General features: G+C 34.5%; 1 protein-coding gene across 1 annotated transcript in view; it reads left to right on the top strand.

Moving 5' to 3' along the window:
- Positions 1 to 26,570, top strand: part of LOC149801020 (uncharacterized) — a 118,881-nt gene that overhangs the window by 70,815 nt on the left and 21,496 nt on the right. The window contains exons 17-22 of the mRNA XM_089955045.1: positions 4,019 to 4,148; positions 7,278 to 7,473; positions 12,609 to 12,796; positions 16,923 to 17,043; positions 17,577 to 17,800; positions 25,558 to 25,702. Coding sequence (XP_089811171.1) covers positions 4,019 to 4,148; positions 7,278 to 7,473; positions 12,609 to 12,796; positions 16,923 to 17,043; positions 17,577 to 17,800; positions 25,558 to 25,702 — 1,004 coding nt within the window. The remainder of the gene's footprint in view (positions 1 to 4,018; positions 4,149 to 7,277; positions 7,474 to 12,608; positions 12,797 to 16,922; positions 17,044 to 17,576; positions 17,801 to 25,557; positions 25,703 to 26,570) is intronic.

Raw genomic sequence — 26,570 nt, 5'->3', positions numbered from 1 at the left:
TTTGAACTTTCTCCTGTCTTATTGATGGTATTTTTAATTTGAGCATTTGTGTTATATTGAAAAAGATGAGACAGTTTCAGTGAAATGTCTTATCAGTGATAAGTATTCTTATGAATTCTTGTGTGATGAATATAATTCCAATCATACATTAGACATGATACTGGAAAATTCATTTAATATTTTACAAATGCCCCTCTCCTCAGCTTCATCTTCACAAGCAAAGGATAATTGAGCCACTTTGTTCTTCCTTTGTCATATGTAGCTAGCTGAATCAGTGTTTTGATAAAGTGCCCTTTTGCAGATAAAAGCCGTTGCAAGCTAAATCAATTTTGCTAGTGTGAGAACTCATACATTTTGAGTATTCAATAAGACAACTTCTGCGATGTCCACATGCCTTGATTTGGAAGATAAACTTATCTGTGTAAATGGATGAATTTGAGAAACATGCAGAATTTGTCATTTTCTCCAAACACCAAGCTGTTTATTCCCAAATGTCTTATTTAAATATGCTACCCAATACCTTAGGATAACTACTAATACCTTGCAAATCCTCCCAGATAACACTTTAGCTAAAAGAAGTTTAAAATGATATGCCCACCTAGGTGCTGGATGAGCAGAGTGATCTCCCCTTGGTATAGGGATTAGGGCCAAATGTCTTGAATATCGTGGTTCCTACTTCCACTCATGCTAAGAAACATGCTGTCACCATGAGAGAACATTTTTGAACACTATGGGATTGTTGGTCAGCATTTATGATCAAGTGTTTACAAGTCTGATATGCTCAAGTTACACCATATTATTGTACCAAAAAAAATTGTGGAACCACTGGTCTCTACTCTTTTTTTCACTTAAAAGAAATGTCTTAAATCAAACCGAAATATGCATGCTTATATTAAGTTATGGGCTTTGGTACTAGTACATTAAATTTATCTATTTTACATCAGAAGTGAGGAATGATTTGGGGCTCCCATCCATAGAATAGGGAATGTTCCTTTGTGAAATGAGTATTTTTGGGAATATTTGACATAGAGGCTAAATGGTTTCTAACCTAGTACGGGGAATATTTGACATGTAGGCTTATGGTTTATAACCTAGTAAGCTTAATCAACCATAAATTTTGTTGCAGTTTATTTTCACATGTCCCTTCATAGCAGATTAAAAAAAATAATATTACAAACCAAAATTACTGGTGGTTATATCATTTTGTTCATGTTTTGTGGAGAAGTTGCTTTTTTAAATAGTAGCATTATTAGAAGTTGTTATTTGTTGTGTACTTGATATTAAAAATAACATTTAAAAAAAAGTTTAATCATGAAACAAATATATCTGTTCATTCATCTAACATAATATAAATTTGGGCAGCATTATAATAATTCTGCTTGTTACTTACAGGTGTTAGAATAAATTGCCTGATGATACCAATAGTTCATGTAACATCAAATTCAAGTTCTGCATTTTAAAGGATAGGAATCTTTGCAGCATAATTACCAAGCAAACACAAGTGAACAAAATGGATAATTTTAACACGATTTAAAAGCTTTAATGCATTTTCACTTTAAAAAAAGTATGAAATTGTAATTTGAAACATGGATCATTAAAAGTAATGGAGTCAAAAGTCATTTAGTGTTTTTACACCAGACCAAGCATACCTTGGCAGACAGATCTCAGGCCGTATGATAAATATAGGTAATTCAAAGCACATAATTTTTGTATCAGCCATTAACAATCTTTATTGTCAACTTTTAAAACGGCAAAAATTGTCAAATTATGGAAGGAATACATATCCATTGTTAGGAAATGGGGAGCTGTCTGCTCTGTTGTCAGGTTTTTGACAATACACTTATCTTTGAGAATCCCAATAATGTCAGGGTCAGCACTAAAGGGTGGTTCAGGTTGAACACCTTAGAGTCTGTCATTTGACCTAAACAGGCCAGAAAGGTGAAGTTCACTTTGCCTTGGATAAATTTCATGACAATACCTCAGCCCATTTTTCTTTCTCAGTATAACCATTGTGGCAGACTGACCTGTATATTCCTTCAGTTTTGGTTTAATTAATATGCCTTTCGACCTCAAAATATGCACTACGCATGGAGCTTAGTCTTTGAATTTTTTCCTATAAAAAACAGAAAAATTTCTGATTACCTGTTCCTCTTCTGGATTTTGTTCTGTATTATTTTATTGTGTCTTGGGTCTTTATATAAGGGTGTGGTCAACAAAATTATTCATTCCCATTTTTATATCATTCTGTGGAATAATTTACTGTTATGTTCAGATATAATTTGAGAAGAATCATTTGTTTAAGTTATTCATTAGAATTACAAAGTACTCATTGACTTTTAGACTAAAATAATCTTTTGGGATTATTGTGAATTCATTCGAAGATATTTATAACTCTAGATTATATCAATGTGAGACATAAAGACTGTTATTCATATTCACGACTGCTGGTGCATTAACACATTCAGTATTGGAATTCATTTGAAACACTATCCTTTTGGACTTGTGATAAAACTTTAGGATTATAATGGATTTAATTCATAATACTGTATGTTCCTTTTAAATTTTCACTTTGTATTCTAGGGAAATAAATTTGTTGATTTTTCATCTTCTCAGTTATTTAGTTTAAGACCATATAGTTGTAACACCTAGACTGAATACAGTAAATCAGGAGTTTCTTCATTAAACTGTAAAAACTTCACCATATTCTGCATATTGTTTACATAAAATTTTAAAACATTTTCACATGTTTTAACTGGATTGCATAGTTAGGTTGCTATTAGTGTGAATAAAAATACAGATGACTTTAACGAGACAAAAGTATTTCCACGCTTTAGAGGTTTTGTATTATGAAACAATCCCACCCCTATCTGTACATCCATCCATCGGTCAATAACCACAACATCTCCTAAACTTTTTGGTGGACATTCACTAAATGTGATATATAGGCTGCCAATGTAGTGACCATTTGGGACAGTGTGATGATTTCTGGGCTTAAATCCTCGGAGAGAGAGGTAAAATATAAAAACAATTCCTATTAAGTAACATGTTTTCATCTTTTTTACATCAAACTTTGTACATGAATTCATTGAAAAGAGGACTCACAAGATATTTAATGGATTACAATTTATTTGTCAAGGTTAGGAGAGTGGGTGGATGATGTGAACATGTAATAAAAAGCATCAGCATTAACCATGGAAATAGCTTTGGTTGTATTGTGAAAACCTGAGTTTTATCAATGCAGCCTTTATCAGCACAGATGTTCGCTTAAGGTGGTCTTTATTAATGTTATGTAAATCAGAATATTTTTATTTCCATCATTGCATTTCTCCAGTCACAATGATACTTCCCAAAACTTTCTCCTCTTAACTCACTTTCTGTCAAGCCCACCTTAACAGAAAACTGACAGCAATTTATTTAGCATCCATGTGATTGTCCATCCCTTCATCCATTCATCCACTGACACCCAAGATTGCCCAGTGGTCTAAAGCACTCACCATTATGGATCACTGCCATTTCACCTCTATCTGCATGGGCTCGAATCTCAGGCTCAGATAATGTGGGTATGTGAGAAAGTTTCCAGTAGTTTCTTGTGGGTCGGTGGTTCTTTCCAGGGTTTTCCAGGGTTCTTCCTCTACCATTTATACTGGCTGCCATGCATAGCCTATATTGTACTGAAAAATGGCGTTATACCCTATAAAAACAACACCCAAGATTAACCTCAATGGTAAAGTTTTATTATTTAATAAATCAAAGGCAAGTTCGAGAAGAATGGGGTGTCTTGTCTGTTTAGTTAGTTTTGGCCACATCAGTTTAAGTTTTTCTGTACTTGATTATTTTTATACCATATGTACATTTTTATGATTATTTTTGCAAATCTTTTTTTCACTTCATGAAAGAAGAAAATATTTGTTTGATTTGCATTAGTTGCCTACCAGAATACTCATGTTTTACTTATTAGTTTGATTCACATTGGCTAGTCTGTTTTTGTGTATAAACATGATGCAATTTTCACCTGCAGAAATGAGTGTGATTCAGTTGCCCGTGACCTGAGCAAGGCTGGTATTCAGGCAATGTCATATCATGCTGGCCTGCGGGATGATGAAAGAGCCGCCATTCAGGAGAGATGGCTTAATGGTAGTAGATGTAAGGTAAGGATACTATTTGCCAGATCATTACAAACAAGTAGACAAAATTCATCTCATTCCTGCAGACAATTAAATTAGTTTACCTTCATGAAGAAACCATGTGCAATAATCCTTTCTCTAAGCCCCATACATTTGCAATATAATTTTGCTTATATGAAAAATACCTATAGGATAAATATTATATGTCACCAGTGTTTGCTGTAGACAGGGAATTTCATACCTTGAAGAATAAATAGTTAAGATAAGAGTTTACATAGGTCCTAACATAGTTTCCCTGCCTTCATGAAACCTTTTTGATTTGCCACTTTTCTTACTTGCATCAGTTGTAAGAAACATAATTTGTAATTTTAACTCGTATTATGCTCTGAACATGAATCTGTGTTGTTGCCTCAGTTGTTGAAAAGTTGTTCCTTATCACATGCAGGTCTTATGCTTGTCTCTTTTTGATTTGACTAAGTTGTATTGAAATGATCCTTAGCACATTAACCCTTGGAGGTTTTTGTCATTTTTGCCTGAAAAATGAGGAGGAAACACATTTTGAAAGCTATTTCTGAATAGATCCGAAAACACCAAATCCCCGGTGATCTTTCAATAACATTCTGCCTAGTTGTGTTAGAAACATCATTTTTCATTTGGCTATTTGACTTGCGCATGAGCAGAAGGTAAAAAAAAAATTTATTTTTATATATTTTTTTGCTAAATGGAGCCATTATTTTTGTATCAAGACCGCTCTTTATTCCAAATGCCAATCTTATCCTACTTTTTGCAAAGGCTCATCTGTCTGTTTGCAGTTCATACCAGTTTGCCTTAGATCTGAGACCAACAAGTCTAAAAATCCAGACACAAAATCAAATTCTGACCATGGGCAAATTTTGGGTAGAAAAAAGTCGGGTCGAAAAAATAGTTTTTTTATATCTGTATTTTGTAGTGCAACTGGATATTCCAGATTATTTGGTATCATTGTAGAGCTACATCTGTCTACCTTTCTATAATACCATCCACTTTAGTGTATCATGCATGACCATGAAGCTACAGAGCTCGGCAGTAGGCTACTACCTCCTGCCCCGATAAGTCATCGCTAGGGGTTAATGAGTTAAGGACTTATAGAATAACAGCAGAAACATATGAAAATTTAATTCTTGCATTCAGATGTGAATATTAGTTTGTCCAAATTTGGGTTTTCCTATTTATTTAGTGGATTTGGCCAGGGAAACAGACTAACTTTTTATGTATACCTGACATGCTTTAATTTACCCATGTATTTTTCATGCAGAATGACCACATGATCAATATTACGCTTGTAGCATTATCTGGAAATGTCATCCAATAAATGAGAATATGTTGATGGCAGAATGGGCAATCAGCCTTTTAAAACGTTCATATAGTTGGTACAGAAGTGTAAGAATAAATATTTAGATTCTTGGAGGGAAAAATGAAAAGCAAAAGTTATGTTTACCTGACATTATGCTGTGTCGAGTTAATATTGTTCACTGTGGCTGAGATGATTGCTGCCACCAAGTGAAATTACAAAAAAGGCATGTTAAACTTCAAGTTCAGAGATATAGCAAGTAGCCACAGAGGTAGACGGGATTTGGAAATGCGTTCAGAAATTTTTAGATTTACATTTTATTATTTATCAAACAGATCTGGAAATGGACTCCTTATTTATTTCCCTGTCAAAAAGATGTAATGTCCAAAATTGGGGGGGGGGGGATGGGTAAAAACATTCCTTGCTTCCCCATGTATGTTACGTCAGTGCATATCAGTCACTGCTTTGAAAATTGGAAAATTTTGGTGCTTACTGTAATATAATTGGACAAAGGTTTTGTACAGTTCCAATTGATGAGACAGACATTGCATAGGCTTCGGACATTGTTTTTTTATTTTGTTACTTTGTAAAAGTATGTAGAAAACAGCTCTAATGTCAGTGTTTCAAGGCATTGTCAATACATATCAGTAATTTAGCCTCTTGTCAGTACTTCTTTAATTTTTCAAAGAACTTTGTTGCTTTAAACACAGTGATTAGAAAAAGCAGGATCCACTTGTACATGAGTTTTACAATGCCCTTCTAAAAATGGCAAATGGTCTGTGGCAATGACAGATTTTTTTTATGTGAGAGAAGAAGGGAAACAGTCAGAATCTATGAAACCTTGTAAATTGAAGACCAATAGTATTGCCTACACTTACAAAAACATTGCAACTAGTTATGCTATTTCATAAGCCAGGGTAGATCCCAAATTTAGATACTAGTATTTTTTCACAAGTTCCAGGTAATTGTTTTGATCCCATTAGATTACTTCCTTATATAAAGATTGCATAATTTGTTGGATGACTAAAATGATGTTTATTCAGTGTAGTCAGATTAATTCCACTTGTCTACAAAATATTTAAATGAGACATATGTCTCATGCTGTCAATTGTCGGTTCAGAATCTGGTATGCATTACAATTTTCTTATATAGCAATTCTTGCACAATCTGACAGATTGTGGGTGGTTTGATATTTATGATTTGTGTTGTCAGCCATACTCAAACATCATAACTGTATATGCTGACTGAGAAATGTTTTTTTGTTGTTGTAAAGACTGCTTTATTACTTTGTTCAGACGTTTGCATACAAAACACCTTCTTTGGCTTTCATTGTGCTGCATTGCTAAATAATGGAAAGCCAAAACAAAGAAAGGGGAAGAAACAAACTGAAAAAATGATAAGGCACTCCAGACTTTAAGGTACTAGACAGTGCTATGAGTGTTATCTGATGTAAATTAAATTCCCTGTACTGTTTTGGGAAGCCAAGACTCCTACCAATAGCTTTGACCTATGTTTATCAGCACACAGTGTGATTAGTGATTCTATTCCACTGAAATCATGAGTAAAATAAACTGCATTGACCCTATATCTGACTTGCTTCATGATACAGTAGATGTGGATCTGTGCTGTTTGCATTTGTGTTATGCATGAGTGAATGCTGTACTATCTATTTGCAACAACACAGTTTCAGCAGACTTTCAGCATTCTGTGATAGAGACATAGTACACATTATAGGATTGGCAGGTCAGAAGTCAAAGGTTAAAATCAGTATGATTTTGCAGCAAGACAGGAAATGAGTTTTTTTTCTCCAATTTTTTCCCCAGGTGATATGTGCCACAATAGCCTTTGGTATGGGAATAGACAAGCCTGATGTAAGATATGTCATCCATTACTCTTTGCCCAAGTCTATGGAAGGGTACTATCAGGAGGCAGGTCGAGCAGGAAGAGATGGCCTTCTTTCTCACTGTATCATGTACTACTCTTATCAGGATGTAAAGAGGCTGCGAAGAATCTTAGAAAGTAAGTATTTTTACAGAAATCCAGTACAGTATGTCCACACAAATATATATGAAACATTGTTAGTTTTAGGTGTTCATGTAGTCCTAAATTAGAGTAATTCATGAAGTGCAAGCTAATAAAGAGTAAAATAAATTAAACTGAATCCCATGCGTTCCATTTGAAATGTACTGAAGATTACTGTTCAGCTTTGATGATCCAAGTTTTCAACTGGATCTACAATCTCTTCCAGTGGAAGATTGATTAAAACCTTACTGTAAAAGTTGAATGTTCACTGTACAAGTTGATTATTATTTACATGTTATGTTATTGCCTACTTATAGTTCTTGTATTAGAATAGGTCTGGTTAACTTGTTTTATTATTCTATTTGGTTTTAATTGATGCAAACCATGCAGATTAAAATCTGAGGTTAGTCCAGTTGTTTGGTTTGATTAATTACCTATAAATTAACTTGTATATTGCCTCATAAGGCTAGAGTTAGATTAATGCAAGTTGGATAAACAAAACTAGGTTATTTTTATGTTCTGCAAAGAATGTGGTAGGGGCTTAATGTGTGACCTTTGTTCTTTCAGTCTGTCCTTCCATTAATTTGTTGTGTTTTTTTGCATTAATGTGAATGCCAAACCAGCCCATCAGAATTAGATCACTTTGAATTTTATAGTGCATGCCTCTGTTCTTTGGGTTACATCTTGCATTTAGATTAGTTTGTTACAAAATGTTAGCTGCAGTCATGTAACTTTGTAAATATATTTTGGTGAGTACAACACCATATGATCTCATGAAACGTAGGTAACTTTGCATCAGGTAATGTATGTTTATTATTGTCATTCAAGTGAAAATCTTACCTCTGGTATAATCACGTCTTTTAAATGATTGAAAATAGTGGATTAGCATCTGATTTACATGAAAATCTGTCATTATATCTGTCCATCCATCCATCATTTTTTTATCCGTCCTGCTGGGCACTTAGATGAGCTACTGTTGTCCATTCTGCTGGATGCTTAGATGAGCTATTGTCCATCCTGCTGGACACTTAGATGAGCTACTGTTGTCCATCCTGCTGGACACTGTCATGTAGTGTAAGTTTGAAAACGGGTTGCCAACTTGTCAAACATTGCATAGGCATACTATTCTAGAGCTCAGCTGTCATTAAGAGGAGAGACCAGAAAAACAGAATGGATCCCCACGAGGGCAAGCCAAACAGGCAGTTCTATAATCTCTTTCATCAGATGAGAATACAGTTTCCAAGGGCCATGATGACAAAAGGTGCAGAGAAAAGGATCACTTTGGTTCCCATTTCTTTCCTCATTACCAGCTTACATAAAATGATGCCATGCCTAAATAGGACTTTTTGGAGATTATGGTGGGTGGAAGACTCAGACACTTTTGCACATCAGCCTCCTGGAGATGAAAGCCATAGTAAATGCCTTTTGAACATGGCAGGAGATAGAATCTGGCAAGGGTGTTCAGATTCTTTTTTTTTTGCAACTCTGTTTTCACCATTTAACTACAAAGACAGGAGGCAGACAAGTCCATAGATCACTGCCTTCTTGTTTGGTATTTTTTTCGGTGGTGTTACCTTTGACAAATCCACACTGGAGTCTGTCACATCCCATGCAGGCTCAAAGTCCTAGTAGACTTAATGTATTTATGAAATGGACTTAGTCATTCTCAAGCCAAATCTATATCAGTTGGGGTCGACAGCTGACCTTGTGGTGAGGTGAAATATCAAGCTCCCAGCATTTGTCTCACCAGCCTTAGAGTCAAAAGTCTGAGTAGATGATACCTTTTTGCTTAACTGGCATGGTCTTGATGCATATGCAGAGAGACTGCCAGGCTGAGGAATCACAGGCTTATTGCAAAGCAGACTGTTAGTCATACAACTTCTGAAAACCATTGGGGCAAAGGTCGTGCAAATTATTTTGCTTGTTGTACCCAATGCATGGGTGCAGAAATCTATTGTTAATATTGTCTGAATTATAAAATCGTTCTCACAGACAAGCAACTTCTGCAAGGTTACTTCTTAGTGGACAAGTAAATTGTGGTCTGTAACTTGAAAGGGCAGTAGTTCCTGTTTGTCTGAGCAATGTTTAACAAACATCATTCATACTTACCAGCAAGAACCATATGGGTGTATTAAATACGTATATAGTATATGCTGACATTTATTAATTAGGAATGAAACCAGTCGCAGCTTCTATGGATACAAGCAATAGAAGAGACTACCAGTTTAGGAGATATATTTTAATGGTTACATCCGAATGAATTTCATTGGTTAGAAGATAAGGCTTCCCTGAGGAATCTGTTAGTTTGAACCAATCACTGGGCAACTTGAAACCATTATTAAAGACTACAATGAATTTCCCCAGGAGATGCATCTGGATGGATAATTTTCTTATAAAGCTTAGGGAAAAATGTTGAAAAATTAATGAAAAGTCAACAATACCAACTAAAACTAAACTTGACTTTGACTGGGAATACAGTTAACAAAAACTGCAACTTGCAACAAGCAAGATATACCCCATCAGCTGCAGACTATCTTCATTAATCAATGTGGACTGATGTATTTGTAACTGTAAATTTATTCCGAGTTAATTTTCTCCTTATTTTCATTGCCAATACGCTGACTAGAAGAAAAAAACCCAAAGCAAATTACTTCAAGGTTTGTTTAAACTTTACTGTTTTCTCACCTCTCTAATCAAAGTATGCCTGTTACAGGAAAAATAAGACTAGTTGATATATCCAGTATATTTTACTGCATGAATTTAAATGGTGCAGCTTGATAAAAGTAAACATTTTAACAATTCTATCTTTCACTATTCTTTGTAACTATGAAAATACAGACAAGTGGGTCTTTTATATGGATAAGTAAACGTTTTGATTTACTTGGCCATGGACAAATTGATTTTGATAAAATTTCTGCTGCCCTGCAATGCATTCTGTATTTTTTTTTCATTTTTTATAAAGTAAAAATCATAAACAGTTTATCAAATTAAGTCTTAGTTGTCCCATTTGCTGGTGATCTCAATCAGGCTATGCTAAGGTAGATTTAGTGCTTGAATACAAACATCTGTGTAATTTGCTGTGGTTTTTTGCAGAAACTATTCAGGGTTTCCGATTTAATTGTCTCCTAAGGGTATAACTAACTGATCCATTGACCAGCCATAACAGAATTGTATAGATCATAACAAGCAGCAAGATTTATGAATGTCGAAACAGAAAAAATCAATTTATTTATGGTAAGATCATCTGCTGCAGTCGATAATGTAGAACAAGAGGAAAGCTTTTGTGTTAAGATGTGAAATGAAGATGTCACACAATCCAGTGACAGTGGAAATAGTCGGTCACTGTTCAAATCATGTGGAACCTGAGGCTGAGAAAAAGAGAAGAAAAGGAACTGCGGTTCCAAGAGGCATGGTTGATTGCCTACAATTGGTTAAGGAAAGAACCAAAAAGGAGGGATGCTGTGTTCTCTCTCTCAAATATAAGAAAGATAATCCATTTACTAATGAAAATGATCGCACAGGTTAAGCTAAGTTTCTTGAAAGGCAGCATCCTTGGTTAAATACAGCCTTGAAACAAATGTGATCCTACAACAGGAATATCCTAGGGACAACATGATCGAGCTGTGGAAAATTATGTTTATGTGTCATGAAGACCATTTCCCTATTTTGTATAAACTGGACAAAATTGCAGTGGTTTACCACTACAAACAGCAGATTCTGAAAGGGGATTTAGTTCACAAAACAGAATTCAAACTGCTGTTAATGCCAGAAACAGTAAATAAACTGATGACTATTTAGATGCAAGGGGGTCATATAAACCATTTCCCATTTTCAGATGCTTGGAGTGGTCACTACCAATTTTGCATTAGAGCAAAACTGTTCACTAACAGTGCGCTGGAGGTCTGATAGGACATCCACAAGCTTCTGTTTGGGAGACTTTTTCATCCCAAAGACTGGTTGGGCCCCGGGGGATGGGGTGGGGTGAGTGGTGTAGGACATTTGGCTTATAGATCACTGACATCTCACCTCTGTCCATGTAGGTTTTAGTCTTGGCTCAGCAGTTGTAGTATGAGGGAAAATTGCCATTAGCTACCTGAGGGTATGTGGTTTCCAGGGTTTTCCCAGGTTCTTCCTCCACCATATATTCTGGTTGCCATGAATAGCCTATCATGTGCTGAATAATGTTGCTTAACACATAGAAATAAGCAAACACCCCAAAGACTCTGTTTTGACCTTACAAGGCTTGTATCAGCAGCACCACCTCAGTAGTTTCCTAGTGATACATGTTATTGTGCTTGTTTTGTATTGGCGGGTAATACAAGTTTTTTCCCTTTTCAACAATCACTGTTATCCATTGCCGATGTGTCACAGGAAAATCTTAGCTACTTTGTGTACATTAGAAGCCCAGGCCCAGCTTCAGGTCAAGAGGATAGAACCAATCTTTTGGAGTAAACACATGTTTCTTCAGCAGTACTTACCTGTCACAACACAGTTACACATCCTCATATTTATGTCTCTTAAAGAGCATGCACACTTCTGCTATTGTAGTAACTGATGAATGACAGGACTTGGTGCCAATCCGTATATCCAATTGGAGAATACTTGTCTGACTTTCAGCTTGATATGCAGGTGACTTTTGAGCACTGTAATTACTTAAACAATCCAGACAAGGTGGTTAACATCCATTTTAGCTTCTTGATGGCTGGATTGGCAAAGTCAGTGAAGGGCTTCTAGTATATCGTTATCAGGAAAGTATTATACCACAAATACTTGTCTTCATGGTTTTGCAAAAAATAACATTTGGCTTGCCACTTAAATTCATGGCTATGACATTGATAATGGAGGATATCCTGTTTTTCATACATGGATAACTCGATTTGAAGCAACAACAAAAAAATTAAGAAATCCATGACTTATAAAAGAAATTGAATCTACATTATCAACTGCTGAATATTCAAAACGAATACATAAATATTAAAGATCATTTAAATCTTGTGCATGATCTATGATAGAGTTCTGTTAGAAATTTATTACAGGAAAGCATATTTTACTGTTAGGATTCATATCTGTAGAATCATGATTTACATACAGGCGCATACGCAGGTCAAATAATTATGCAAAATTTGTTTCAGTGGACAAGGCAGCAACATACGAATCAAAGAGGGTCCATATTGATAATCTGTTCCGCATGGTACAGTACTGTGAAAACATAGCTGACTGTCGTCGTGCCCAGTTGCTACAGTACTTTGGAGAACACCAGTTTGACCGCAGGAAATGTGGAGAATTCAAAGGTTCCATGTGTGATAATTGTAGGTGTCAGGTAAGAATATTGTGGCAGTTTCAGTACTAATGGCAAATTAAGGATTTTCACTGTACAGACATGAGGTTTTAATCGATCTCCCATTTGATAAGAATTGCAGAGATCAGTTACCTGCTTTGAACAGTCTGTCTTTCCATCAGTTTTTCTCTCCATTTGTGTTTTCTGCTGAATGACTTTATTTCTAAATATCATACCTTGACCAATGTGGATAATGTGCACACAAGGTAAGGATGTTTTTTGTGGTCAAAAAGTTGAAATTAAGGTCAGAGTGAATCCTGTGTTGCACCAAACAGATGACACTGTCGCACACCCTCTAGATATGGGGGACATGCTACATTGATGATAGACAAAAATAATAACACATGATATTCTAATAGTACCAGAAAAAATGAGATATTTGCTTAAACAGTTATGCCACCTTGTCAGTGTGATCTACTTTGTACTATCATATTTTTCTTGACAATAAAAGTTTTATCATGTGCTGAAGTAATTATGAAAAATATTAACATATTTAAATATCTTTTTAACCTGTAATGAGCTGCACCATGGAAATTCTCCATTCCAAATTTTGCTGTCATTTAACTTGTGTGTACTCTCATTATCAATATTTATCATAATACAGTATAACCTGTCATGAAAGACCACCCATTCTGCCAATAAACAATGGTCTCTCATGATAAGTGGTCTCATGACAGGTCATAACACTATATAATCAATTAATCTTTGCATAGAGATCTCTCATAGCAGTGACAGGATTTACTGTAAATACTTTTGTTTTCTGAATTACTTCTCATTCAAAATTTACAAATCATTAATTATATGAAAACTTGTGTATCTACATAAATTTAGTCTTTTTTGTCATTATTTCAGCCTTATTTAACCTCGAAAATATGTTACACTGCCAGCTTTAAAACACTTTATATTGCAACTCTGCCAACTACTGCAAACCTTGGATGATTACATTGCCAGATGCCTTGTTTAAAACTAGATATTCATTGCCATCTTACTATTACCATTTGTGACTTTGGCAATTACTTGTGCCAACAAAGAAATGGATAGATATCCACTAATGAAAAGTTGTAAGCATCTTTTCCATATTTTGTCACACAGGGTTAAGACTTTTGGGGATATAGGACCAAACATTTTTGGAAAACATGCAAGCCCATGCTCAATGTACAACACTTTGAATCAGTGACATTAATCCTAGGCTGCAAGTCTTGACCAAACTCTGTGGATGGCCTGCATTTAAAACATTGATTTTGAGTTCAAAAGATCAATGTCACATTGATTCAAATTAAATTGAATGTTCTCTACTCATTGAGTCTGTTTCTAGACCATATACTGTAACCTGATTGTGTGAATGGCATGTACTTGGAGCAAGAAAGATACCTATTGATTTGTGAATCAAGATTCAAAGGTCATAATCAACTGACACATATACGAAACATTTTTCCATTAAATATTTTAATTAAAGCCACAAAAAGGCTAAAGTCTTTGAGAATGGCTTGCTGTGTGTGAAGGAAGGAAGTAATATTAACTTGCCCACCCCACCCCCCATATATGTAATGGAAAGGCATCACCTGGTTGTTTTAATTCTATGACTGTCTATAGTGCTGCGAATGTGAAATAACATTAGGATAAGTACATGAATGATGAACTCAGGAATTAATTGATTACAAATTAATTTGAATGCTAAATTTCATCAGCTTGAAAACTTCTATAAGGATGCAATGACTCTACCTGATGTGTACTAATAAATGCAGATTTAATCACTGTCCATGTCGTTTATTTCCCAAAGCATATGTTATTCCCATGTATAAATACATTTTTACACATATCAACTGTTTTATAAAGAATCAGCAGATTAGTCTCACTTCCTCAATGCCCATTTCAATCAAGTCTCTCCAAAGTGCTACTATTGTCATGTTTGCAGATAAGCCACTTAGCACGAACTGGCTTAAGGGAAGATGTTTTCTGGTCAGCCGAGACCTAATCTCACTGTACATCTCCAATGTCCATATCTCTGCAGTTTGTTTTGCATATTTTGTAACAAATCATTCAGCACAAGCAATCACAATTTCTTGCATTGTTAACATCAGCATTCATCAGAACGTGACGGATCCAATTTTGTTTGACAAGGTTAAAGTCACCCAGCATAAAGAGGTTCCCAAGGGGTGATCTTGGCAAGATTATTTAGAACAAAAGGTTTTATGTCATTGGCATTGTTCATGCACCAAATCCCAAATTGTTGACAACTTTATGCTTTGATAGTGATCTCTAAAAACACATGAGAACCTAATTAAGATTACAATAGTGATATTAAATGAGTTATCACAGACGTGTGGAAAAAGAAGTAGGCATTTTTTTAAATACGATTTCTGCTTTTGTCAGATGTTAGCAATCAATAACTTAATCTGCTTTATAGCTACAGTATGTGTTAGATCAGTTTCCTTGCAAATGCATGGAAATGAATGACGATATAATCGTTTACAGAGACATAAATATCCCTTTTAAGTGATCGATCCACAAAATTAGGTACCACAAATATGCACTATATACCCAATCTCAAAATTTGAAACCCTTGAAAATAAAGTGTTTCGCACAAGAGTTAAACCTTGTCTCAAGGTACAACATTTGTCAGTGATGTGGACATTTGCTTTGCAAACTAATGAAACTGATGATCTCCAAACACAGGTTCTCAGTGTCAAAAATATAGTTAATAATAGACAGTTGAACAGACTGTAAATAGGTTAAATATTCACAACAGAGATGAAAATAGAAGAAAAGTGCAGTTAGTTTGTGAGGAAAGCTTGTTTATGTTTTTTTTCTTATTTGCTCAATAATGTTGAAGGCATATAACGTTCTGGAATTGAAGTAATAAGTAATGTATGTCCCAAATATCCCACATTTCATCTCCCCTTATTAATGGTTCTGAAGGGCTTAATAGATGAAACAAATCAGTAATGAGGCTTAATAAAGAATTTTTTTATATATTTGTCTCATCTGGATAAATATGATGATTATCATACCTTTGTAAGATGGTGAGATATGTTAGTTTCTTTTCTGCTTGTGACATGGTGTCAACAATAATAAACTTTTGGATAATCTCTCTTTAGTACTAAAGCTTGTGTAAGAATTCCTGTCATACCTTTTTGACCTGCTTAAGCAGTAAGCTTGTTGCTTCATGGAGAACAAAATTGAAGTTTTAGTACTCAAGTGTTTCAAGGTTGAAACTTTAAGATAATATTAGTATGGGTTTAAAGTTATACTTTGATATGCTAGGAGTACCTGACTTGATTGTCTTGCTGGTGAACAGTATTTTAAGTTTTATGTTAAAGTTTTTGAAAGTCTTACTCTCTTACACATGTGTCGCAGCATTCATTCAAAACTTTGGTATATTATTGTAGGTCTAAAGCTTAAATACTGATATGCTAGGAGATTGTGTGTCATACCTGTCTTACCTGCTTAAACAAAAAGTGTGTTTCATTATTGTGGTTTGTGGGTTTAATGCCATTTTCAGCACATGATAGGCTATGCATGGTGGCCAGTATATTTGGTGGAGGAAGAACTCTGGGAAAATCTTTGGAAGAACTAGTGACTCGCAGGTAGATACTGGCAAACTTTCTTGCATACCAACATTGGCTGAATCAGTGATCTATAAAGGCACGCACCCAATAGACCTTTTGGTCACCTGCAGCACCTGTTTCATTGTTGTAAACAATGATGAAGTTTTATGTTAAATCTGAAAGTAACATACCTTTAACATCAGTTGTTGTATTCAGCTGAAACTTTGGCATAATATTACTTTAAGTCTAAAGTTTATACGCTATATGGAAAAAGTTTCAATCTTGTTTATCTTGCCTGCTTAAAATTGGAGTCAACAATGTTAAAGTTTTATTTGTAAGTTTATGAAAGTCAGGTACAAAGGTTATACTGAGAAGGCATGGATGCAGGTGGAATAATTGTAATTTTTTCCCATCAAAATTTGACAGAGATTTGGCCACACTTAGATATAACAGTTTGCATCATTGATCAGAGTTACTTTAACATACACATTTACACTTGTTTTGTTAGTCTCATTTGACGAAAATTTAACTGCCTTATTGTTTCTGTTCTTTTCGTTAAGGATACATTTGAAACAAAAGATGTAACCAAGGAAGCTTGTGCTGTTGTGGAAACTGTCAAATATCTGACAGAAAATAACAAGAATGCTGTGACATTACTGCAGTTGGTTGATATCTTCAGAGGTAACTAAATCAAGATAGTCAGTTCAGAAGTAAATGGCACACTGCTTCTGATAAAGACAGTATGTATATAATGAATTTGGAAATGATGGTTCATTACAAAAGAGAAAATCAAGTTGGGAAATTATACCAGTGCACTATATATCTATACATACATGTTTTTTTTTTTTATCAGAAAACAATTATTGCTAATCTTGTTTCACCTTAGAATGTAATCCATTCATATAGATCCACTCCTTTACAAACACTGTTGTTATCATCACTTTATGTTGTGTAGGAACCTTTTAAGACAGTTTTTGTCTTGCTTGAAAAGCATAGGCAAGACAAAGATGACACTGTTCTGATGGCTTTGTTGTTGTTGATATAGATATCCATACTAAGCTTTTGCATTTAGCTCAATTACACAGTTACCTTTCATACATAAAACAAAAAATCCGAAACCCAAATAATATTCTGATCCTGCAATATGCATAATGCTGCCTTTTAGCAGCATATCAATTCTATTGCCATTTACACCACATTGATATTTTTTGTAGGATCAAAGAATAGCCGTATCACAGAGCTAGGACATGACAAGCTGCCTGCATACAGTCTTGCAGATAACCAGGGACTTAGTCGGCATGATGTGGAACGTTTGCTGAGGAAGCTGGTGATTGATGGATTTCTGTTAGAGAAACTTCAGGTTACAGTACAGGAGCACACTGTCTGCTATATACATAAAGGACCAAAAGCTGATGATCTGATAAGAAGAAAATGTCAGGTAAGACATTAATCATGTTGTCTTTGGAATTTAAAATCTTGTAAAACTTCATGTTTACAGTACCGTTTATAACTTTTTAACATTTGGGGGGATATATTTCTTCAGCTTTACATTTTTAGAATTTTTCTTTTAATTGGTACCATATAGCCATTATTGAGCAGATGTTCTATTAAAGACAAATACATGCATATATTCAAAAAGACCAACTCAAAATGACTTGTTTCAATGAAAACCATGATGGACATGTGAATATGGTTGCTTTATTCTGTTTAGACTAATGGTCATTGTATAATTTTGTAAGAGAACATCATATAAAGTTGATTCTTTTAGAATAATACACATAATACTGACTAAATAAAGACAATGCATTTCAGGTAATGAACTAATTAGGTTAAATCATGGATCTTGAAACAGTATTATTTACCAGACGTTCATTTGCAAACCTAGAATGACTGCCACAGACCTGCCAACTCTTACGATTTTACAGTAAGTCTTATGAAAATCACCCTTAAAATATGGGTTTATGGCATGCTAGCAAAACCTATGGAGAAATGTTCATTGACAAAAAATCTGGATAATTGGTTCATCTGTGTTTTATTTGGATCCAGGTTTCATCTTAGAATTAATGAAATTAGTCAGGGAACCTGACTAATTTACAGCAGTACCCCAGACGCTTTAAATTGCACTTATTCATGCAAAGAATCTGCATGATCAAACTGTTAATTACAGAATTTTTAAAAATGGCATCCAGAAAGCGATGCATGTTAAGACCAAAGGGAAAATAAGCTTCTAAAAAAGTGTTAATAATCAACACAGAAGAATAAAAAGGAGTATTCAGATTATTGTGAATAAAAGCTGGAAAGGACACAATTACGTTTATTGGACTTCACTTGGCAGGAGATATGATTGCCGTCGTCATGTGAAATGGAAAAGAATTTCCAAGGATTATGTCAGGTTGAGAGATAGCAACAAGCCATTGAGCTGCATAGGGTTTGGAACTAGAGTTTGTGCAATTGCACTAGTGATAAATAAAGTCTGTGTGTACTTTACAAAATTTTCAGTTGAACAAAATGTTTATCGTCGACGCTTAAAAATTTTAATTACGTTTTCCAGCTTTACGATAACAATTATTGATATTTTGTTACCCTTACTGAAAACTGGTCAATCTTACGGAAAAAAATCAACTGCCTTACTGAGACATACTCATCTGGCTTGGCAGGTCTGCTGCCATGAATAATAACCCAACAGACACTGTTCGTGTGGTCCCTGTACTTAATTTACTTTAATAAGTCATATGTGTTGGAGTTTCAGAGCATCGAGGCCTTAAATTAACACAAATAATATTAGGTTGCCATCAAATATTGGCACAATAACTGGAAATAGCACGAATTTCATATATATCATAGTGTTGCATAGAGGATCTCCAAACTAATGTTTTCCACACCTGTGCATTTGTAGATCAAAATGACTGGTTTTAGTCACAGTCTGACAGGCATATGTCATACTGTCCACATTTTCTTAGAGAGCATCTTTGCATCAGATATTTTAGATTACCGTATTTACCACATATGCCTGTCCCAGAACTTATGGTGAATCATTTTTTTCACTTTCGTCATATGTCCCAAGACTTAAGAAATGAATTAAATTTGTATTGCATTTGTGCTTGCCCCCCCCCACACACACACACTGCACGTTGCAATAAAATAGAGAAATAAAATGCATAATTGATAATAAAAAGAAAGAAACTAACCTTGTGTTGTTATCATTTATTCCTTTTTTCAACATGAGCATTAAAGAATAAAATATTTCCACGAAATCCATATAAGTGGCATAGGCTTCCATACTGTAGCATGTATCAATTATGTCTGATACCACACACCACGTTGTTCACTGCATTAACATTGAGAACCAGTTGTGTTTGGTTGTGCTCAAAGGTTTGAACATGTTATCCGACTGAAAACTGGAACCAACAAAATCGCAAAGAAGAGGGAAATAGTCAACCGATATCTTGAAGATGCCATTCACGCATGACACGGTGTTGGGTGGAAAATAATCAAGATTGAATTATATCCAGGTCTACTGTATGACAGTATGTCGCAAATAAAAATCATCATTTGAAAACACATTCACTTGAGTACAAGTGACAATCTTTTCACCAGCTCGGGTTACAAAATTATCCTTACTATTTACCCGCAGACATCAATGCTCCTTTGTATTAATTGTAACCACATATGCCAAGCACATAGAAGCCCTGGTGGTGAATAAACACGACTGGCAGCAAGCAGTTAACTCCTTCTTTGAACCTACCAACAGGGCATCAAAGACTAAAGGTTATTTTTATTACAAAGCAAGCCGATCTCAGAAGCCAAACTTGGTTACTTTTTTTTTTTTAATGGATATCAATACAAAGGTTATTTTATTGCAAAGCAAGCCAACATCGGAAGCTGACTATGGATTCCGTGAAGTGAGCTGATTTTTTTGTTGTTGGAATATACAAAGATGGCTGAGTTATGGAAGTAAACTTGGGTTCATTTTCAACTGTATTCACGGGAATTTTGAAAATAAATTGAAACAATGGAACAAATTTTAAAGTGACACAATATAGTGCTTTGTGCACAGATGTCTATGACCCAGCAATATTTGGAGAAAATAAAATCATGTGATGAATTCGTGAAGGCCAGAAGAGAAGCAAACGATTTCGCAAACGAGAGGGAAATAATCAACTGATATATTGAAGACAACTGCCATTCATGCATGGCACGGTGTTAGGTGCAAAATAGCCAAGATTAATTTATATCCAGGTCTACTGTATGATAGTATCTGACAAATAAAAATCATTATTTGAAAACACATTCACTTGAGTGCAAGTGACAATCTTTTTGACGGCATGGGTTACAAAAGTATCATTACTATTTACCCGCAGATATCAGTGTACCTTTGTATTGATTATTACTACAGATGCCAAGCACATAGAAGCCCTGATGGCAAATAAACACAACTGGCAGCCAGCAGTAAACTTCTTCTTTGAACTTACCGACAGGACAGCAAAGACAAAGGTTATTTTTATTACAAAGCAAGCCGACTTTGGACTCGGAAGCCAAATTTTTTGTAAAGATATTAATACCAAGGTTATTTTATTGCAAAGCAAGCTGACCTCAGAAGCCGACTATTGATTCTTTTAAGTGTGCCGATTTTTTTTTTATAGTTTTGAATTTACAAAGACGGTCGAGATATGAAAGCTAACTTTGGTTCCTTTTCACCACTATTCACAAAAATTTTGAAAATGAAGTGAAACAATGGAACAGTTTTTAAAGTTACACAATATAGTGCTTCGTGCACGAACATAGATGACCCAGCACCATCCAGAAGATTTGGAGAAAATAAAATCACGTGATGAATTCGTGAAGGCTAGAAGAGAAACATCATTTTGCTGACAAAATGGTCATTAACATGGATGAAACTCTAGTGTACTTTGATCGCATTCCTGGATGGACTGATGATAAGATGGGCATCAAAAGTGTGAGAATTAGCAAGACTAGTGCAGATTTGTCCTTGAGTTTCCGCTTCAGGTGGTGTGTTGCCTCTAACAATTTTTCGCGGTATGAGAAAGCTAAAAAAGATATTCATGTACCAAAAGAATAGATCTTACGTGTGCAGGAGAAGGGTTGTGTTGATGAGATGCTGCTGCAGTGGATTAAAGAGTTTTATCTCAAGTACACAGAGTTTTATGTTTTTTAAAATAAAATTTCAGCTGGAGTGCAATTTCCAACATGTAATTTTCGAATGATTTAAAAGGTGTCCCACAACTTACGACTCGAAAAAAACGATGTGTCCCAGAAGATACAGTGCACAAAAAAATTACTTTAAAAATTACTTTATGGTGTCCCAACATATACGGTAAATACGGTAGTAGCATTTAGGCCATTTTACCATTAGATGTTGTCACTATGACTACATACAGCAGTACATTTCCTTTTGTATTAGTTGTTGCAGACTGTTTAACCAACTTGGAGAGTTTTCTATCATTAAAGTGCTGCAGCTGTTAAAAATCAGGCAAACATTTTAAGAAAAAGATTTCAAAAATTTCTTATGCTTGACCAGTTTTGAAAAAATGTGATAGTTCTTGCTGTCATAATATTTAAAGATGTGATTTATTCCTGTCCATCTTCTGATATGGCTAGCTTTACTGAAAATAGAAAAGAACAAAACAGTCTTAATATGACTGCATCTAAAAAATGGCTCAACCAGTTTTGACGGGTTTTTTTCCCCATAAGCAACATAGGCTCACTTGGGCCTCTTTCTACATAACCTTATAATCACCTATATTTTACAACAAATTATTTTGGGAATGTTTGAGAAGAGAAAGACCAAAAGAAAGATTGAGGATAAAATTACTCTAATATTCGTAATATATGTCTGGATAGGTACCATTATTTAATGAATGTCAGAACAAAAAGCATTGAACTACGTATCTTGTTGCAGTAATAGTTGCGAGAGGTTTTATTTTATTCTGTGACTTCTGATGAATTGATCAATGGTTATATAGTGGAAGTTATTTGTTTTTAATGTTGTATTCATTGTGTGTTATGCACACTAATATAGAATATGCACCCCATTTTTAATCCAGAACTAGTTGAAAAACTTAATTCTGTCATGTAACATGCATGTGTTATCCTACATTTGAAACTCTTGATGATTTTGCTTCATTTTTTGTCATTTGGAATGTGTGCTATCATCAATGTTACACAACATTTTGTAGGTGTACAGTTAAACACCAGCAGAGATGCTGCCAGGGTGAGCAGTTGCATGAATCACATACAGTTTGTACAAATTCTTGTCCTTGGAGAATAGTGATGCATGATAACTCCCACAAATTGGTTTAAAGTCGTGCATATGAACATTTACTTTGTGCAGTGTACAACTTTTATTTAACCAGTCACCCTTAAAGTGCTTGTCACAACATCTGTCTTTTCTCATGTAGGTAGCTGTTTACACATCTGGGTTCCTGATTGGCACAAAGGGCCCTGGCACAAGCATTATGTAATGGTTTGAACCTTACATCAATAAAATTTTACAAATGGGTGTTTAAAATATTGGCTACCCAGAAAATCCAAAATGGTTTATTCTCAGTGTGTTCATCTGCTAATGATATTTTCCTTTGATACATACTGGCTGATGATAGTGATGATGACCAAGATTTGTAAAGTTATATCCGATTATTGGAACTTGTAAAGTGTTAATGGAGTGATTCTGAGTTGGAAAATGGTGTTAAATAAGTGTGATGTACATGCTGGATGGAGAAAACCCCCACCCTCCTTTGAGCGCTATTTCAAAATTAAATGCAGAAAAAACAGAATAACAAGCCCATTGTTTATGAGTTTTCCTGTTGAATATAACCAGTCTTTCTCAGTTGGAGATAAACAACAGTGACAGTAAAAGGGTATTTCCTTATTGTGAGAAAAAAATACTACAACTTTAGTACCTCCTTAGGTGCTGAAAATTTGCAACAAAATTTTAGTCATCAAGATCAACCACCAAGCAAGAAGCCTGAACTGTTTTAAACAAATTTACCCTAGCCCAGTTGAGGAAGTTCAAGTCTGTCACAGCATCAAATCATGACAAATGGCTTGAAGTTTGTGTATATCAGTAAATTTGGCTGCAAATAAATTTGTAAATGTAATCATTGTAAATAATGTTTTATTTTTATATGGAGATTTTCATAAAATGCAGTACTGACCATCAAAGTGGATGGAGCTAGTGTCATGGTATAATTTTACACTAATTGTGTTCAAAATTCACTGATTTGTATCTCTCTTTTCACTAATTGTGAGTCTGGAGGGTTAATAGCTATGCTGTTGTAAGGCTGCTGGGCAGGCAGCAATTAAAAAATTTGCACTTGCATCAATTTACATTTTATGGCAGATGATTCTGTACATTTGTTTCCCAAATATTTTATATGATTAAACTTGTTTGTGAAATTTCAGCAATTAGTACTGGTAAACATAGTTTCTAACTGGTAAATTGATAAAGATTGATTTTGGATATATTTATTGTATGGAAGAATTTGAGTAATGAAAGAAAAAAGGTTCCCTTGTGAAATTTCTTTTGTCTGGCTGGCAGATGCTCTACAGTTCGAGCTATCAGTTCCTGGTGTAGATTTTCATTGGTTCAGAACATACATGTATATTGGCTTGCACTATCTAATGTGTTATTGTAATATTTTTACCAATATATTTTTAGTTTTATAATTTTCATTATAAATTGCATTATCCACATTATCCATTGGACAGACATAGTATATATTGTGTTGTGCTCCATGGTATTATTGTACAGTAGATGCCACACTTTTGTTGAAGTTAATGTTGCAGCTGGAAGAAAGAGTGAATGAATAAATTGTTCTTAAATGTACTTGACTTTGATTTTATTCTATAGATAATAGCTACTTTTATTTCTGGATATATATGTGTATATTTGTAAATGCATCACATATAAGTAGATTCTACCATACTATTACTACCTTCCACACACACACACACACTCACTCTGAGACATTTTCTCATAATAGAATTGAATATAATACATTAAATACTTTGTTCTATTTTATTTATAAGCAGCAATACATCTTCATATTTTCCTGTCACTTATGGCATCCAGTCTGTGATCAGTTGGCAATATTCAGGCACATTAAACAAGAAAATATTGCTGGATATAAATAATGTTCAGTCCTTGTGTATCTTTAATCTCAATCCCAGCAGGTCTTTCTCCAAAACATTTGATTCATATGTGCAAGATAAGGTAAAATTTAGAAAGGTCCTAGAATGAAAACAATAAATAAATAAAAAATTTTAAAATTGCAGGTTGTTTCTGACAATTGTTTTAAGAGTACACTACTGGTATGATTAGAATAAGATACATAAAAAAAACTTTAATGGTAAAAATAGTGCAACAGCAACAAAATGCCAATTCAGTTTGAAGTAGCCAAAAGGACCATTAGTTATGTGATTTCCAACAACATCCCATGTTCAGAGGTCATTGTTTTGGCGTGAAATAGAAATCAATAAACATAATGAGTGTAGAAGACTTTGATTTGTATCTTAAATAACATGCTAAAAAAAAAAGTTATGAAATTTACCAGTATTTTTTGGCTCAAAAAAGGGAGCAGAAAAGTTTCCTTTTTTAGTATGGTCCTCTTATGCATATTTACTCTTTTATTTCACAATATGTATTTATGTTACCTTCATAGACAAATGTCATCCAAAGGAGATGCATGAGGTGGGAATATTAAAATTGATTTATATATTTCAGTTTAACAATGACTAAAGAAATTAATAAAGAAAAAAATCGGTGAGGCTTCTTGTACAGCTATAACTTAATCATGCCAAAAAATTTACAAGTCTCATATTTTGTGAGGAGTCGGAACAAAAAACTACATAATTATGTGAGAAATTCGTTATGTTGACATAAGCAGTCAGACAACAGCAAATTTATTTCTTAAATGATGCTAGTAAACAATGCAATAACAATGCAGGGAGTTTCATATTTCACAATGAATGTTACACAAATTGGTAACTTTAGTGCCATGATCATTTTGTCAGAACAGCATAGGAGAAAGTAAAATTTTTGTTCAACAGTAAAATACATCCCCCTCCTGTAAATAAGAAACCTTCCTATAAAATGTGAATGTTATACTACGCAGAATACGGTAATCTAAAGGTTGCTTACAGCTTTTATGGTAACTACCCTCATTTATATTGCAGGTGTCACTGCAGATACATATAAAGGAAAATAAGAAGAGTAGAGGAAAGAAAGAAGTGGCTAAGTTTGGGAAAGAGATTACTGATGAGAAGGAAAAACTGCTAGAGAAGTGCTATGATGAGTTGGTTGAACTTGCCAAAACAATAGGTTTGTGTTCTGTTGTTTTTTCCTTTTGCCCTTTTAACCTAAGGATCAAGGTCACCATCATGGAAAATTTACAGTAGAATTATATGTTAAGTTTATTTTTCATTTTATATTTCCTAAACTCTTTGATACACTCTCATCATGCTTGGCATGAAGACGAGACAATTCTTTCAAATGCTCACTTGCCATTATAATCTGGAAGTTCAGAGGCACCATAAAGAGAAGCCGCAAACTTGATATAAAATGCACTGGAATTTATCTATTGTTAGATAAACAAATTCTTTGTTCATATTGACAAACCATCTTAACAGTGCATTGTTTTGTCATAATCTGCTTATGCTGACATCTGGCCTGAGTAATGTATGCTGTGGGATATCTGCATATTGTTTTGTTGTTGACATTTCTGGTAGCGGAGATCAACTGGATGAGGCACTATCTCATAAGGAATCTTTTGAACGAAATAGTGTCAGACTGATAGCCGCTTGCTAGTAATCATTATAATTTTTTTAGACTTACCTTTGTATGTGGATGGGAACAAAAAAGATGGTTTGGTTTACAAAACAGTATGGTTTCTATGGACCCTAACCACTGTGTTATAGTGGGGTCACACTGTACTGGAAGTTCTCTTGCATTTTCATTTCTTTAACTGAAAGAATTAAATTATATCTAAAGTTTTATAAAAATTGTTGGTTTTACATTTTTTATTACGTAGTTTAAGACCATAGAGTAAAAGTATTTAGGACATGCTTTATAAATATTATATTTGGGGTGGCTTCCCTAGGAACATTATGGTATCTTTGGCAACTGGGTCGAAAACCTTTGTTTCAGCTTTGTTTTTCAGAACAGCTGGGCAACTTTCGGTGAAACTTTG

The sequence above is a fragment of the Sinohyriopsis cumingii genome, chromosome 4 (assembly GCF_028554795.1).
Source record: "Sinohyriopsis cumingii isolate HCF-2022 chromosome 4, ASM2855479v2, whole genome shotgun sequence".
Taxonomy (NCBI): Eukaryota; Metazoa; Mollusca; class Bivalvia; order Unionida; family Unionidae; genus Sinohyriopsis; species Sinohyriopsis cumingii.
The sequence above is the reverse complement of the archived record's forward strand: the minus strand, read 5'-3'. Positions and strand labels throughout refer to the sequence as shown.